General features: G+C 42.5%; 1 protein-coding gene across 3 annotated transcripts in view; it reads left to right on the top strand.

Annotated features, from left to right (window-relative positions):
* LOC115588257 (E3 ubiquitin-protein ligase SH3RF3) overlaps positions 1 to 12,008 on the top strand; it is a 113,859-nt gene extending 101,851 nt beyond the window's left edge. For 2 of the 3 annotated variants that reach the window (XM_030428726.1, XM_030428724.1), the window contains 2 exons: positions 6,092 to 6,450; positions 6,544 to 12,008. In XM_030428726.1, the coding sequence (XP_030284586.1) occupies positions 6,092 to 6,450; positions 6,544 to 6,712 (528 nt within the window). In that variant the 3' untranslated portion in view covers positions 6,713 to 12,008. The remainder of the gene's footprint in view (positions 1 to 6,091; positions 6,451 to 6,543) is intronic. The other variant, XM_030428725.1, reaches the window with a different exon arrangement.
* Positions 12,009 to 14,896: the final 2,888 nt, after the last annotated feature.

Raw genomic sequence — 14,896 nt, 5'->3', positions numbered from 1 at the left:
CGTACCTTTGTTGCTTTGAGCTCTGCCAAAGCTGGAACATCAGGTTTGAAGGCGATGAGGCCGCACAGAGTCACTCTTTGTTCCAGAGGAAATGATGAAGCAGCTATGATAACAGTCTGGCAGACACAGTTAGGATAATCTCTGTTGGACACACTGTCACACTGTCTGGAGCTCAGCCAGCATTACAGACACATATCACGTTGGACATTGAGATGTGTTTGTTGACCATTTCCAAGAAGTCTGCACACGCAGGGCAGCTGCCAACCACAATGCTGTCAGAAGTGCTCACAGGATTTCAGCAGGTCTGGAAAAAGTCTGAAGATGTCTTCAGATCCAGACCCCCTCCAGTGGAAACTGTGTTTTTCTACTTGTTCCTGCAGTGGAATGTTTGGGCTCCGAGTTTGACAACAGAAGACTGTTTTCACATTCAGTGCTCAAAGTGTGAATTTTTTCTGTGCTCAGTGAGAATCTGAATTTAGGAGGCGGGGCTACAAGCATGGTTTGTGACATCGTAGATGTTCAGAAGCCAATCCTGGTCCAATATTCAGCAAACAAGTGTGACATGGAAAGTTTCTGCAAACCACTGATACCTTCACATTTGTATGTGTCATTTTGACATTTCTACAAAACGAATGGTATGTCGTTCACATTGAATGTTTGTGACCTGACCTGAATGGATGTGGGGTTACAGGTTAGAAGGCTGCCAAGCCAGCGACTGCCGTTCGAGGTGCATTTAAACATTTGTAAGAGTGAAACCAGTGAATTTTCCTAAGGAGGCTTCGGGACAATTTCCAGCTGTGTTTGTATTGACAAAACCAGGAATTTTTAGCCAAACTATAATCTTTCCCGACCTTAACCAAGTGGTTTTAGTGCCTAAGCCTAACCCGAGAAATGTTTTATTTATTAATTAATAAGGGCACTCATGAATGTTATTAGTAGCCATCATCTAATCCAATAAAGTAGTCGATTGGACAATTAACCGCAAAGAATGATGAATTCTCATCATAAAGGTCTCAAATAGAACCCGTATAGGAGAGTCCTCGATATCACAGTGATACCAGATGACAGGAGTAATAGTTACTCTGCTCTCTTGCAGGGGGAGCTGGAGTTTCTGCTCATCTGACTACCTTAAAAGTAGTTTATTTAACATGACATAATGCAGAAAATGATTGATAAATAGGTATATGTTCAACAACAATGGGCGGTATGTCCACCTTTGGTTGTTAGAACGCCACCACAAAGGCTCTGACTCTACTATGATGTGTTTTGATGTCTGTTATTACGGCCAGAATCTCAAATTTGTCTACAACAAAGCACAGTGTTGACTAAAGGTTTTGATATTATACCCCTCGACTTAATACATGTGGAGAGGATCCTGAGCTTATAGGTAATACAATCCTTACGTTCTGCTCTTACTCTGTGTTATTTTGTTTCCACCTGACTGCACATTTTACCTTCAATGATTCCCCCCCAAAAAGGCTTATTTTAACACCCCTCTGGCGTTTAAAGTATGTTGACACCCTGGTTTTCAGTCAAGACAAGACACTCTTTGTTTTAGACAGCTAACCTGACAGCTGTGAGCAGGAAAGAACATCAAGCAAAAAATAATCACGATCCATCTGATGAGCACATTTCAGTGTGTAGCCTTTGTCCCCATTTCACTCTCGGAGTTGTCATTTCTTTTTAAAGGTTTTCTCCGTCTCTTTTGCATAATTTTTAAAAGCATTTAAAGAGTGATGAGCGTGGGTGAGTAAATGATAGGGTAATTAGCTCAGTGGGTGGACGGAAACTGGCATCACTCCTATCAACCCGGAGCAATCTGAACACCCCTGTGCCGCAGCAGGTTAAAAGAAAGAGAAATAAACAACTAGGGGTTCGGATCAGCTTCGGCACCCTGCTGATGTGCCACGGAGCAAGGCACTCCTCCAAAAATTAGACTCAGCCCTGCAGGACAGATAAAACTGTGAGTGTGTGCTGCCATCTGATGGTTGGTTCTGGAACGACAGCAGCAGTTTTTGACACACACACACATACACACACACACATACACACACTCAAAGGAGGCAGATTAAGCTTTTAAGCCTGCAGATGAGAGAGGAGAGGGAGCGATTATTCACTGTATACTGCTGGTTTCAGGCCCACCGCCCTCACTCCCTCTCTCTTTCTACATCTCTCTATGCTTCTGCCTCTCCATCCTCTCCTTCTTTCCATCCTCCTGTCAACCCCCTTTCTTTATATCCCACCATTTTCTCCCCCTTCTGCTCATCTTTGTTTTCCTCTCCATCTTCTCCTCCAACGCCCCAAAAATTAAGATTCTGGCAAGCTGTATTTGCAAAACCAAATGTGTCCAAAGCAGTGGAGCATTTTATGTGTGTGCATCTCAGACAGTTAGCATCATCAGATGTATGTAAAGTTAAACATAAAGGCAGCACAATCCTGCATTATGTGGGAAATAATAAGCACTTGGTATTTAGGGAGATGCGTATCGGTAAAGCAGCGGCGTGCTGTTTGTTTCCTATAGCGGATCTGCTGAGTCAAGAGTGTTTATACAGCCTCTCCTGCTTTGTTAGCACTTTTCTTCTGTGCTGTCTCGACTCTATACTTACTCTGGTCATTAGAGCTATGAATTGTTATCGTGTCCCTTTTTAATTATTTGATTTTACACAGCTATTGTGGAACTGTTTTGCCTCTTGTGTTTTGTAACAAATGTAGCTTGTCAGTGTGGATGTCGGCACATACGAGTTCAGTTGTTGGAGGGTCAGAAAACTGAATTTGTTTCTGATGTTCAGTCTGTTGGGCAGAAGGTAAAAGTTCTCGTGTTTGACCCTCTGTTGTTTACAGTTTAGAGTGTTAAAGTGGAATTCTGGCCCAAGTTACACATTTTGGTGTGCAAATGATTCATGCTTTCCGAAGGTTTAGGAATCCATCCAGTAGATCACCTCAGCCGTGTTACTGAGGCAGCTGTGGCTCAGGGGTAGAGCCAGCATCTTGTTATCCGAAGTGCGCTGGTTGTATTCCCCTGGTCTGCATGTCAAAGTGCCCTTGGGCAAGATACTGAACCCCAAACTGCTCCTGATGTGCTGGTTGGCACCTTGCATGGCAGCCACTGCCATCAGTGTATGAATGTATGAATGAAATACTGTAAGTTGTAACATTAGTATTTTGGTTCAATCAGAAGCATGAATGATGTTTAAAAAAAATGGTTGAAAAAGTTGAAAAGGCAAAATATATGTCCTGGAAGCTACTTGTTGACAGCTCAAAAAAGCCCCATATATATGACACTTTATACGAAAGGGCGGAGGGAAAAAAGATGTCTTTGACATCTGGATATCACCCAGTTTTCAACTAGAAATCAATGTTGAAATTCTGGTTGATGCTCGCTGGAAAGGGTAACGTAGTCTAGATCCAGTCGTAACCAGTCAATCTTCTCAATTACAGAGAGTGAGGATCCCCATGATTGTGCTGCAAAGCTCACTTGTTTAAAAGTTCTGTTTTCCCTCATGGGCTGTGGTCTATCATCGAGTTGTTTCGGGCAGTGAGGAGCAAAGTATACAGAAGCTGATGGTCACAGAGTCAGTGTTTGTCTGCAGCAGCAGCTCTGCAGCCCTTTGTGCTCGATACTTTTTCATTTAAGTTAAAATGAGTTCCTTGTTTTCACACCCGTTTGTGTGCTGGCATGTGCTGACACACCAAGCGGTCTGCATGCACTGCGGCTGAAGACGCTTCCCATACTGCCACTGACAAATGTTGATCACATTTGTAATGTTTACTGTAGTTTAGATGTCACTGAGTTATCAATGTCAGCTTTTAATCAGCGTGTATTTTAACACGTCTCTTGGTGCTCTCTGTAATCCATATTTAAATATAAAACCACAAGGCCTTTGTATAGATAAACCATATCAGAACAGTGTGTATTCTGAGTTTCATATTATACTTCCATATTCACACCACAATGCTGCACCATGGCAACTGTCCATCACTGTGTCGCAAAGACAGTGTTTGATGGAAAATGAATTTAAAAAACAAACACAATGTCGCCTTATCCAGAAGCCCACATATAAAGGAAACAGATGGCTGAGGAGGAGACGGGATGATACGGATGCATCCACAAAAAAAAATGTAATCATGCTCAGGCATGTTCTGTATTGATCTATGGAGAAAAACACACAAATCACACATGGTATCACGCAGAGTTGATCTGCATGGACAGTATTGTGCAGCTCCTCCATAATCAAAGATGGGAAAAGAGAAAAACATGAATCTGCTTTTATTGTTTGTTCTTGAGACCAGCACAGTCGGTGCATGTGCCTTCAGCTCGTAGAATCGTATAGTTCGCCGCTTCGCAAGGCTACCTGTCGGTTTACAATATGTATCATAACCGAGCAGCATTCATCCTGTGAACACTTATTGTTGGAGTGATAATTACTCCCATCACTGCTGAGCCTTTAGTGAACAGGAAAAAAAGGAAGAAGACTCAAGCTCTCTTTATTTTGATGTGATTGCTGAACTACCTGTCCTCTTGATGCAGAATAACCGGCATGACACACTGTCATGTAGGATGAAATGAACAGGCCGAAACTGTCTTTCAGTTTTGAAAACCATTCAGCAGGACATCACAAATCTAACAACACTGTCACTTTGGTTTTTTTAAACTGTGAAACCCCCCCAAAATACTTCTGTAATCTGAACTCTGAATTTCTGTGTCAGTAAATGCTGGTTTAAAGGAATAGCTCACTATTTTGACTCAAGTGAAAGGATTGAAATCACTCTCATTGCGTCACTGTGCACTCCCATTATCCCAAATGTTTGCATCTATGTTCTGACCCAGAGATTTATTTCATTTTTACTTGTGGCAGCGGTGCGTTAAGGTTGATCTGCTGTCTCTGTGACTTCTGGAGGAAAGTCAGGGGTGAGGACGGAACTTGGCAAGCGAGACCAAACATAACATGAATAGAGCTTTCATATACATTTCCTCATCCTTGAGCATTTCTGCCTGAGTCATTGTGTCTCAAATTGGGGGCTGCGCCTTCCTAGACACGAAGGCCGAACAGAGCGTAGTTAAATGAGAGGGTCTGGTGGTTGGGGAATTTTTTTTTTTACCCCTGTGTCACAAAGCACCGCTCCTGTATTTGAAAGCAAATTCAACCACCACCAGCGTGCAATGAATCTTTGGATACGATGAGCTGCGAAAGATGCAACGGTTGGATCCTTCATGGCTATGGAAAGGAAGGCCACATTCCATGCATTTAAAGAAGTCTTTAAATGGGACAGCCTTTTTATGCTTGCTGTAAGTTTAAAAAAAACTGCCATACCATCTCAGAAACTCACAAATTGACAATGTACAAAGGAAGTAACTTACCATAATCGTTTCTTGGCAAAGAAACTTTGCAGGGTCTTGTTATCACATGCTGCTCAGAAGTACTAGGTGGATATATGAACTGTTGTTTGTCAATACATAGACATGTCTTTATTCTAAGGCAAGCTAGTTGTCTCCTGGCTCCAGCTACATACTTGAGCTTCACACTCAAAAACAAAGGGACTATGAGTGCATCACAAACATTTTTTAAACAGAGGGTGGTGTGTGGATAATTACAGAAATTGCAGGGGACATGTCTTTTTGTGTCCTTTCAACATAAATGTCACTGAAGCAGCAGCATATAAAAAGATAATGTCGCTGTCCTCCGGTAGGCCGGGTGAGACTTTGTCCCTGTGAATACTGAAAAGGAGAATGACTCACCTTGTTTACGCTCTGTCCACGATGAAACAAATGTGCTTTTGTTACCAGTTTTATTCCACCTGTCATATGGAGTCAACAGGAAAATATTTTTCTATTTGTTTCATAAATGTGTTTTTTGATGAATGGGTAGGCAGGGTGTTTGTGCTCTGTGCTGGCAAATATTCTGTAGACGTATTGTTTACACAGACGCTTTCATTACCGACATGTCACTTTTCAAGATAGGCCTTATGAAACATATATTCCTGTTAATCTCACCAGCATCTCTGTTTGTTTGTTGTCTTTTTCCTCTCTGGGTCTCCGTCCTCACCCCTTTCATCTCTCTTATCCCCTTCCCCTCGCTCTGTCCGTCCTCAGAAGGAGAGGAAAGCGGGAGGTTTATTAAAGCTGCTGTCGGGGGCGGCAGCCAAGAAAAAACCTCGCTCACCTCCCTCCTCCCCGCCCACCCACGACCCCTCGCTGGCCGGCCCCACCGATCTCGCCCACCACCCGCACCACCATCACCACCACGCCCGCTCAGGTTCCTGTCCGATGGCATCACAGGGGCGAGCCGGCTCCTGTCCGATCGAGAGCGATATGGGGGCCATAGGGCTGGAGCCTCTGCACAGGAAGTCTGGCTCCCTGGATACCAATTTCCCCAGGTCGCCCCCGGCAACACGTGCAGGCAGCGCTCTGATGGTCCTCCGGCCTGAGCCTAAACCTCTGTCCAGAGAGAGGTAGGCACACGAACACAAATTCATTTAGATGGGACGTCCCCACAGCCTTGTGTGTGTTGTAACTGTCTATGTGTCTGTGTGTGTGTGTGGCAGGTATCGTGTGGTGGTGCCCTACCCTCCCCAGAGCGAGGCAGAGATCGAGCTGCGGGAGGGGGACGTGGTGTTTGTCCATAAGAAGAGGGAGGACGGTTGGTACAAAGGCACCCTGCAGAGGACGGGACAGACCGGCCTGTTTCCCAGCAGCTTCGTCGAGAGCTTCTGAACTGGAAAAAAGTGGACAAAAGAACGCACACTGTTCCTGTTTCTGAGTCACAAAACACTCAAACACACACACAGATACACACACACAGGGATGGACTGACATTGGTTTAGATAAACAAAAAGAAACTTGCTTTAAGAAGCTGTTAAGCCTTATCAAAATGGTTACACTGCATATTAGGGGAGATGTATTAACCAATGACTACCAGCTTATTAGCGTGCATATCAGACTATGACTTATAAAGAGCCAATATGCTACTAATATGCATGCTAAAAAGCAACTAGTCAATGGTTGTTATTATAAAGTGTTACCCAAACTTTAAATAAGGGTTAGCAGCTTTATGTGTAGCCTGATGTAAGTCTCTGGATTTAAAGGGTAGCTTCACCTATTTTATACATTAAATTGTTTTTACAAGTCTTAGGGAGCACTACTGGAGTGTAGTATGAAGCCTTCTTGTGGTTTCAGAGGAAGCTGCATGTAATGTGATGAAATGCCTACTGTGATGACACTCAGTGGCTGAATTGCCCTGTGGGTAATGTAGGCGCCAGGTTTTGAAAAGGGAAGAGAATAGGTGGAATAACAGCATGATTGGGATTATAGGAGTACAATGCTTGACCAGTGGACAGCTTTTCAAAACCCTGCGCCTACATTACCCACAATGCAACCGAGCCACTGAGTGACATCGCTGGAGGCAATTTATCAAATAGAAATTCTTAATCAACATGAAAACCAGAATTATAGATTTAAGAATAATCCAATTGAAAACTAAACCTCAATAATAGTTCGATAGCCATCTTTAAAAACCTGTATCAGTTCAACTAATTCACACACACACACACACACACACACACACACACACACACAGGAAAGCTAGCCTAAGCTTCAGCCAGCCACAGAGGAAGCAGGGCAGCTCGTCCCTCCGCGGGGGACAGCGTTGAGGTCGGACGGGCTTCACCAGACTCCGTGATGTTGACTACTGAAACCACACAGACTCAGAGAGCACAGAAAGACAAACCCTGCCTCCCAGTTCTCCTCCTTGGCATCATCCACCAGCAAACACTAGCACAAAAAGCATTAGCTCTGCTTTCCACTGAGACCTCAGAACTTGAATTCGGGTGCTTTCTTTGTTTGAGAAGTGACGATTTACGGCCAGGTGACGGGGGGAAGTGTGTGAGCGTACACTCCAGGATCATTGTAAGCACATCTCCGTGTCTAGTTTGTGACAACAAGCTCATGTGTTTCTTATCAACAGGATATATGTTAAAAAAAAACGATGCATGTAGCATTATTATTGTTTTTTTATGTATGTTAAACTAGGTGTTTGTGTTGTCCAAAACTAGTCATGCTGTGACGATCTGTCACAGGAACTTTAATTTAAAAAACTGATGGTGCAAGATATGAATTAGGTGATTAATTTTTTCTATTTATAAATCTTACATAAATTTATACACCCTTTTTTATTTAAATGTATCCTTTTAGATCTCCCACAGCTGGGTTGAACTGCGTAAACTGGCTTGCTGAATGTAGGAAGAAACTCTTAAGAATTTATTTGTAATGACAAAGTTTTTTTATCTTCTGTGTGGGATTATAGAAACAAAGAACGCACTTGGTAATATTTGATACAACCTTCCAATATATCTGCATATACAGTATTTTAACACACTCAGTTATTATTTATTTGACAAAAGGGATTTCCGTTGCTACTCGTCACATCCTTCTTCAGTCACCAGCCTCTTTGGTTGGACAAAATAATAACAAAATCTTAATCCTTTTTTCCTAAACTAACCAACCAAAAATGTATTACTAACATAGTCGGAAATCTCCTATTGGAAGTACAATACCATCAGTTCCTCCTCCTCAGCCTTTTTCTTGAGAAACCCTTGAGAGTTTTTGTATGACTGCAGCAATATTGTCAAACCAAACGTGTGCAGATTCATCCCTCAAGGAAGAATGTACGATCGAGGGGAAGAAAGCCCACAATCAGAAGGCAGGGACACACGTTTCTCATCACGCAACTGCCAACCTTTGACAACACCTTTTGTCCTCTGATATCGTCGACCTTTATCGAGTATTTTTGTACGGCTTCAGTGAGTGTACAGTCCGCTCTGTGAATCTCTATGTCCTGAGTGTGGATCCAGGCTTGTCTAGTTTACATCCAGCCACAACCATCTACCTTTGTTCTCTGTTTCTGGAGATAGAAGCACAGCGAAACTTAGAGCTTGACTCACTAACTGTGTGTGTGTGTGTGTGTGTGTGTGTGTGTGTGTGTGTGTGTGTGTGTGTGTAAATGTGTTTACGTGTGAGAGGTCGGCAGGATTTTAAAGCAACGTTATGCAGGCGCCCCCAGAGTTTCTGAGCGCGACACCACAGTTGTGAATCCACTCCCAGATGCTAACTACAAACTAAGTCCCACAGCATCATGACAATGTTGAAATGTTGAAATGGGCTGACTTAGCTTAGGATCAAAAACTAGCAGGTTATTTTCAAACACAGCCAACATCAAATCAGTGCAACAACAAGAGATATATAATTTAGCAAGCTAGCTAATGTTACTTACTAGCCCAGCAGCAGCAAGTCCAGCTCGACGTCTCTCATGCAGCATTTATTAAGCAAAACAGTTGCCAAAACTTTAAATCTGGTTCTCCAAGCAGTCAGCTAGCTACATAGCTAACTGAGCTAACTGAGTGGTAGCTACAGCTAGCAGCAGTTAGCTGTTAGCTGGAGGACATCAGAGCTAAAACATTTCTATCTGTTAAAGGGCGTTAAAGGGTTACACATCTCTGTAGATAGCAGCTGTCATGGCATCCCTCCTCATCCCACCTCAAATCAGCTTCTGTTTATGCCATTAGCTTTTTTTAAAGTAGAATAGTTGGCCTACATAATGTTGCTTTAATACTGGTCATGTATGAGCGGAAGTTAAAGGGCATGAACAGTTTTCCTCAACTGCTTGGGTCAGAATGAAGCACAAACAAACTGGCCATGTGACTGGGTGAAGCTCACTCATTGGCTGAGCACACAAATGTCTGATAGGGTCATAACCAGGCGATAGTCTGCCATTGGCTAAGCCCACTCAAGTCTCTTTGGTATACCCCGCGAATGTCACATGGGTATAAACAACAAAAACTCAATTCCAGCCAGAGAATTGTATTGTTTTGTTGCGCTCTTTCAATGAAAAGCGCCTGAGAGTCAACAAAACGCCGCAGCGCCAGAACAGGTGGAAACTTCTGTCACTTCTCATTCCCATGTGATGTGACTGCAGAGGAAACAGTCGAGATGTGAGACTCTGCAACAGGCTCTCCACAGACAGAAGTGCAGAAAACAAGCACAAGACAAACAATTCAGACTCAAAGACACCGTTCCCCGGCGCACGTTTCCTCTCACCCCGTTATTCCCTAGTTAACGGTCATGTTAACTTCTTACGTGACAGATCTTTTCTTTTCGTTTAGTGAAAATGTAAAAAAAAAACAAAAAAAAAAACAATGTGTAGGCGTCAAATTAAAGCAAGCAAACAAGCAATTTTTAAATGTTTTCATGTTGGCCTTAAACTGGAAGTAGATGTGAGCTGTCATTGGCGAGACAAAAGCACAACAAACGTGTGCTCATGATGTGTTTTTAGATTGTGAGGAAAAGAATCCTGTGAAGAAAATTGAACACACACTCGTGACAGAGAGAAGCGTGTTCTGCGATCATCATGCTGGCAGTGCAGTCTGGGTAATCCCGTCCATCTGGGGTGACAGATGAAACCAAAAACACTAGATTAAGGGTTTTTTTTTTCTGCCAGCACATCACAGCTGGAAGTCGCACACTCAGACACACACATAAAAGACTACGGCTAGACTGACATATATCACTTTTCAGTCCTGAATACGATCCTTATTACATATTTAATTTTTCAATTGACCAGTTCTGTCTAATTATTCTGTCCTATTTCACACAACCAGACTATGATATTTCTGCATCCTTTAATAAAGTGTTCTAGTTCAGAAAAGTAAGGAAAAAAAGTGCTAAAAAACTAAATGTCAAAGTTTGGCAGAAGATATTAGTGGAAGCTTCAGTCCAAAAATGTCTGCATTGGCCTTCAAAATCTGTCAGTCAAACCCTAGTGCCTACAAATGAACCCCCCCCCCCCCCCCCCCCCCCCCCCCCCCCCCCCCACACACACACACACACACACACACACACACACACACACACACAAACACACACAAACATATTCTTATCAGGCAGAGCAGCCCGTCTTTAGTCTCTTTGTTACTTTCTTATCAAAATGATGAGCCTGCTGGTTGTTTCTCACGGCTTAATGACAAAAACCAGCAGATCCCAGAACCCCCCCCCAACAAAAAAAAAACCCTGAGCAAGGTTTCCTTTTTCTGTTCGTGCACCCGCTGCACTAGATGACTCTTCATTTCTACCGAGTCAGACTTAAGCACAAGTCCTCATTTGTGTCTTGTTGTTTTGTTTTTGTTTTTGTTTTGTTTGGTTTTTTTTGCATGAGGTTGATGCTGTGAGGAGGTGGAGAAGAGTTTACAACAGTCGAAACATCAGGAATGAAACCACTGCACAGTGGTCACTTTACATCAGATATCTTGAACAAATGTTTTCATGCTATGTTTTTGTTTTTTTTGTTTTTTTGTCCTCGTGATGTAAGCTTGTCTTTTCGGCTCAGCTTCCTGGTTGTAAATACAACTCGGGAGCTCATTTGACGGCTTGAATAACAAGAACCAGACATGAAGAGCGGCAGTGATTCCCACTGGACGCAAACATGACATAATACAAACTATTGCACATCCAATAGTTTCATTGGGATATGAATATCAGTGTCCACTCCCTTTTTTTTTGTTCTTCCAGGAAGCCTGAGCACTCACCCTGCCATCTTGAATTAGATGTCGGCCATATTCGTTCCTATGGATACTTGTGTGTGTGTGTGTGTGTGTGTATGTGTGTGTGTGCGTGTGTGTGCGAGGGGATGGGGGGGCCTCTGTATGTAGCTCTTTACATAAAAAAAAGGACCTTTATGAAAAAGGTTGGTGTGGCGTGAACGCCTCATCGGGACTGAGTCTGGGTTGAAGCGAGCGAAACAGAAAAAGAAAAAAAAAGAAAGTATATATATAATTCTATATTGTGCAGAATATTTATAGGCCTTTTGTGCCATTGAAGTCATGCTCTGCACTGGCCGTGCCCAGCGCTCTCTACCATGTGATCATTATACATCGTCTTGTACTGATGACCCGTGGCTAATTTGATTGTTTTTTCATGTCAAGTGCATTTTTCGCAATAAATGCCTTTGTTTTAAAACAGACTTTTCAGTGTCTATTATTTTTTGCATCTACACGGCCGCCTGTTGCTGTCGAGCCAGGAAAAGAAAGACAAACAGGTCAGGATCAAGCTGTACATGAGAAGTTTATCATTGTAACAACCTTTATACAAACTGATCACATTATGACAAGAATGATAACAACGACAAATACGGTAACTGAAACATAAAACGTACCTTTTTATAATGTTAACATTATAACGTGATGATATAACAATATAGTATTTTTTTGTGATGTGGAACATTTTCTAACAATTAATGATCAGGTTATAACATGAAAACATTAATTCAAGAAAGTCACATTTTGCTATAAGAGTTTTGTTCCAATAATGAGTTACGTTTGTTTTTCCTCAAAAATATCTTGCAATAACATGAAAATAAACTTGCTCATGTGAAATATTTTAAAAAGCTAAACTGGCACATTATGACATGCAGCATTACATGTTAGTGCAAGAAAAATATCACATTGTTGTGAGAGGTTTGTTACAATGTGTTATTAAATGTTGTAAAATGGAACACCTTACATTGCTGCAAGAACAAAAGGATATTGTTGTGACAAGTTTGTTGTTAAAACGTGTTGCGTTTTTATTTCGGAACAACAATAAAATGTCTTGTGTTAGCAGATATTTAACATGTTTCTTGTTATAATGTGTTAAATTTGTATTGTTTGTCACATGACGTGATAATATAACAGGATTATTTCTTGTTGTAATGTGAAAATATCTCGTAACATGAAACATTTTATAACAAGTCATCACGTTATAACTTTTCTTGTCGGTGCAAGAAAAATTCTATGTTGTTATAACAAATGTGAAGTTTGAACATGTGAAGTGAAGTTTGCAAAAATATCTCATAATAACATGAAATATAACTTCTTGTCACAACGATACATTTTTCACTTTATGATGTGGTACTGATCTATTTTCTTCCCGTCGTGGCAGCAGCGTGCCTCCGTACACCCGCCTGCAGCTTCATAATGGAGATAACTTAGAGAGTGATCAGAAACACTTGTGTACTGTGATGCTTAGCAAACACATTAGCCGTATAGCCCATTAGGGCCTCTCAGTTGCCCTTTGGAGGATTTGTTCTGAGAATCATATTATATCCTGCTCCAGTTCTAATTATCTGCACTCACAATGTGCTCATTACGAGCTTACGCAGCTTTATGAGCAACACTCCAGGTACAGTTGTCTGACAGAATATTACTGTCTTCATCACTACAGACATGCAAGTGAAGGAGGTTTGGAAATTAAGCTGATGCTGATGTCTTTCCATCATTCCCTCCATCTTCCCCTCATGTCCTCCCTCACCTCTTTCTCCCCCTCCGTCTCTCTCATGTTCTCGAAGCCAACACTGGCATGAACGAGGTGTGTAATTGGTAATTTCAGAGTGTCGCCGGCACTCCCCTTAAATGACAACCTCATCTCTCCGGCAGCCGGGCCTGTCTCCAATGATCACCTCCATTTGCATTTAGAGTGACTAGCAAAAGGTGACAAGGGTATGTGGGCGTCTGTGTGTGTGCGAGTGCAGGGGGTATGACAGCTACCTTGGACGTGAGTGCACACAGAAAAAAACTTGACACTGACACACAAACTGCTATATTTAAGGAGAGCTGGAGGCATGAAGCAGATTTTGATTTTCAGATTCCTGCAGTGCAGAGATAGTGTCCAGCTCTGGCAGGAAACACTGGGAGATATCGCTTCCCAGCCAGCTAAAGGTGTAAGTCCACATAAATGGCCACGCTCCTTCTCCCACAGCTTGTCCTGGTTTTTTTTTTTTTTTTTTCTCACAGGCGTCCTCTTCCCAGCGAGGCGCTGCAGGCCCCTGCGGGGAATCGATCAGCCTTCCTCTGCTTTACGCCAGATCTGTCTGTCTACCTGTCTGCATGCCAGCTCTAAGTCACATGAAGGGCAACAGAGCCGGAGGGTAAGACACTGCAGGGAACAGGGCCTCTACCAGGTGGTACATCTTTGCGTGTGTGTGTGTGTGCATTCAGATTTAGTCAAGTGATGTGTAGAGAAGATGTTAAGCTTCTGCTGTCTCCTAAATCTTCCTCTAAAGCAAAGAGGGCGCTTGTGATTATCCTCTATCCTCTTAGCTGCTGATGAAAGGGAGAGAAATGTGAGCGCCTCTATGGTAGCATTTCTTTTGTAATGAATCACAGCGGTGAGGAGGAATTATGTCAGGAGTCTTTACAAATTACAGTTTTTCTCCTTTGGTGCAATCATTTAAGTGATAAATGGAACATAAAATTAACAAAAAACATTTATGCAGTCTTGCTCCATGCGTTGCTTTTCACTCACTGTACACCAGGCCACATCACACCAACTGTAAAACCCCCATGGTCAGATACTTAAAATGAAAAGGCTTTGGTGTAGCTGTAGTGACACAACTACAGGATGTTTCTGGTCATGAGTTTTGAGTTTGATGAAGAAAGAGTGACCACAGATTTTAAACAGAGCAAACCCTGAAGTGAGGCGCTGAACTCTGGCGGAACCTCACATCGTCCAACATGAGGGCTGTAACAAATATGACAGAACTTTACAAACATTGCCCCGTCACAGGTTTTTTCCACCTTTCATTTGACGACCGTACATCACAGCGGCTTCTCCTCTTCTTTGCTTCCGTTTCTGCCACCAGTCACATTTGGGCCGAGGCTAGCTGGTTAGCATGCTAAACTCAGTAGAGCTCTCTGAAATAACGTCAACACTTTTGTTTCTTCCTTTTTTTGTTACTTAAATTGTGTCACTATCTCACAAAGTGCTCCTTTAATCCTAAGATATTTCAAGGGAAAATATTGTACTTTTTACTTGGGTCGTGGGTCGTCCAGTAATCGAAAGGTCCCCGGTTTGATTGCCTGCTGGAGCTGCTGC

The sequence above is a fragment of the Sparus aurata genome, chromosome 9, assembly GCF_900880675.1.
Source record: "Sparus aurata chromosome 9, fSpaAur1.1, whole genome shotgun sequence".
In the NCBI taxonomy this organism is placed as follows: domain Eukaryota; kingdom Metazoa; phylum Chordata; class Actinopteri; order Spariformes; family Sparidae; genus Sparus; species Sparus aurata.
Note: the sequence above shows the minus strand (reverse complement) of the source record. Positions and strands in the feature narration are given on the sequence as shown.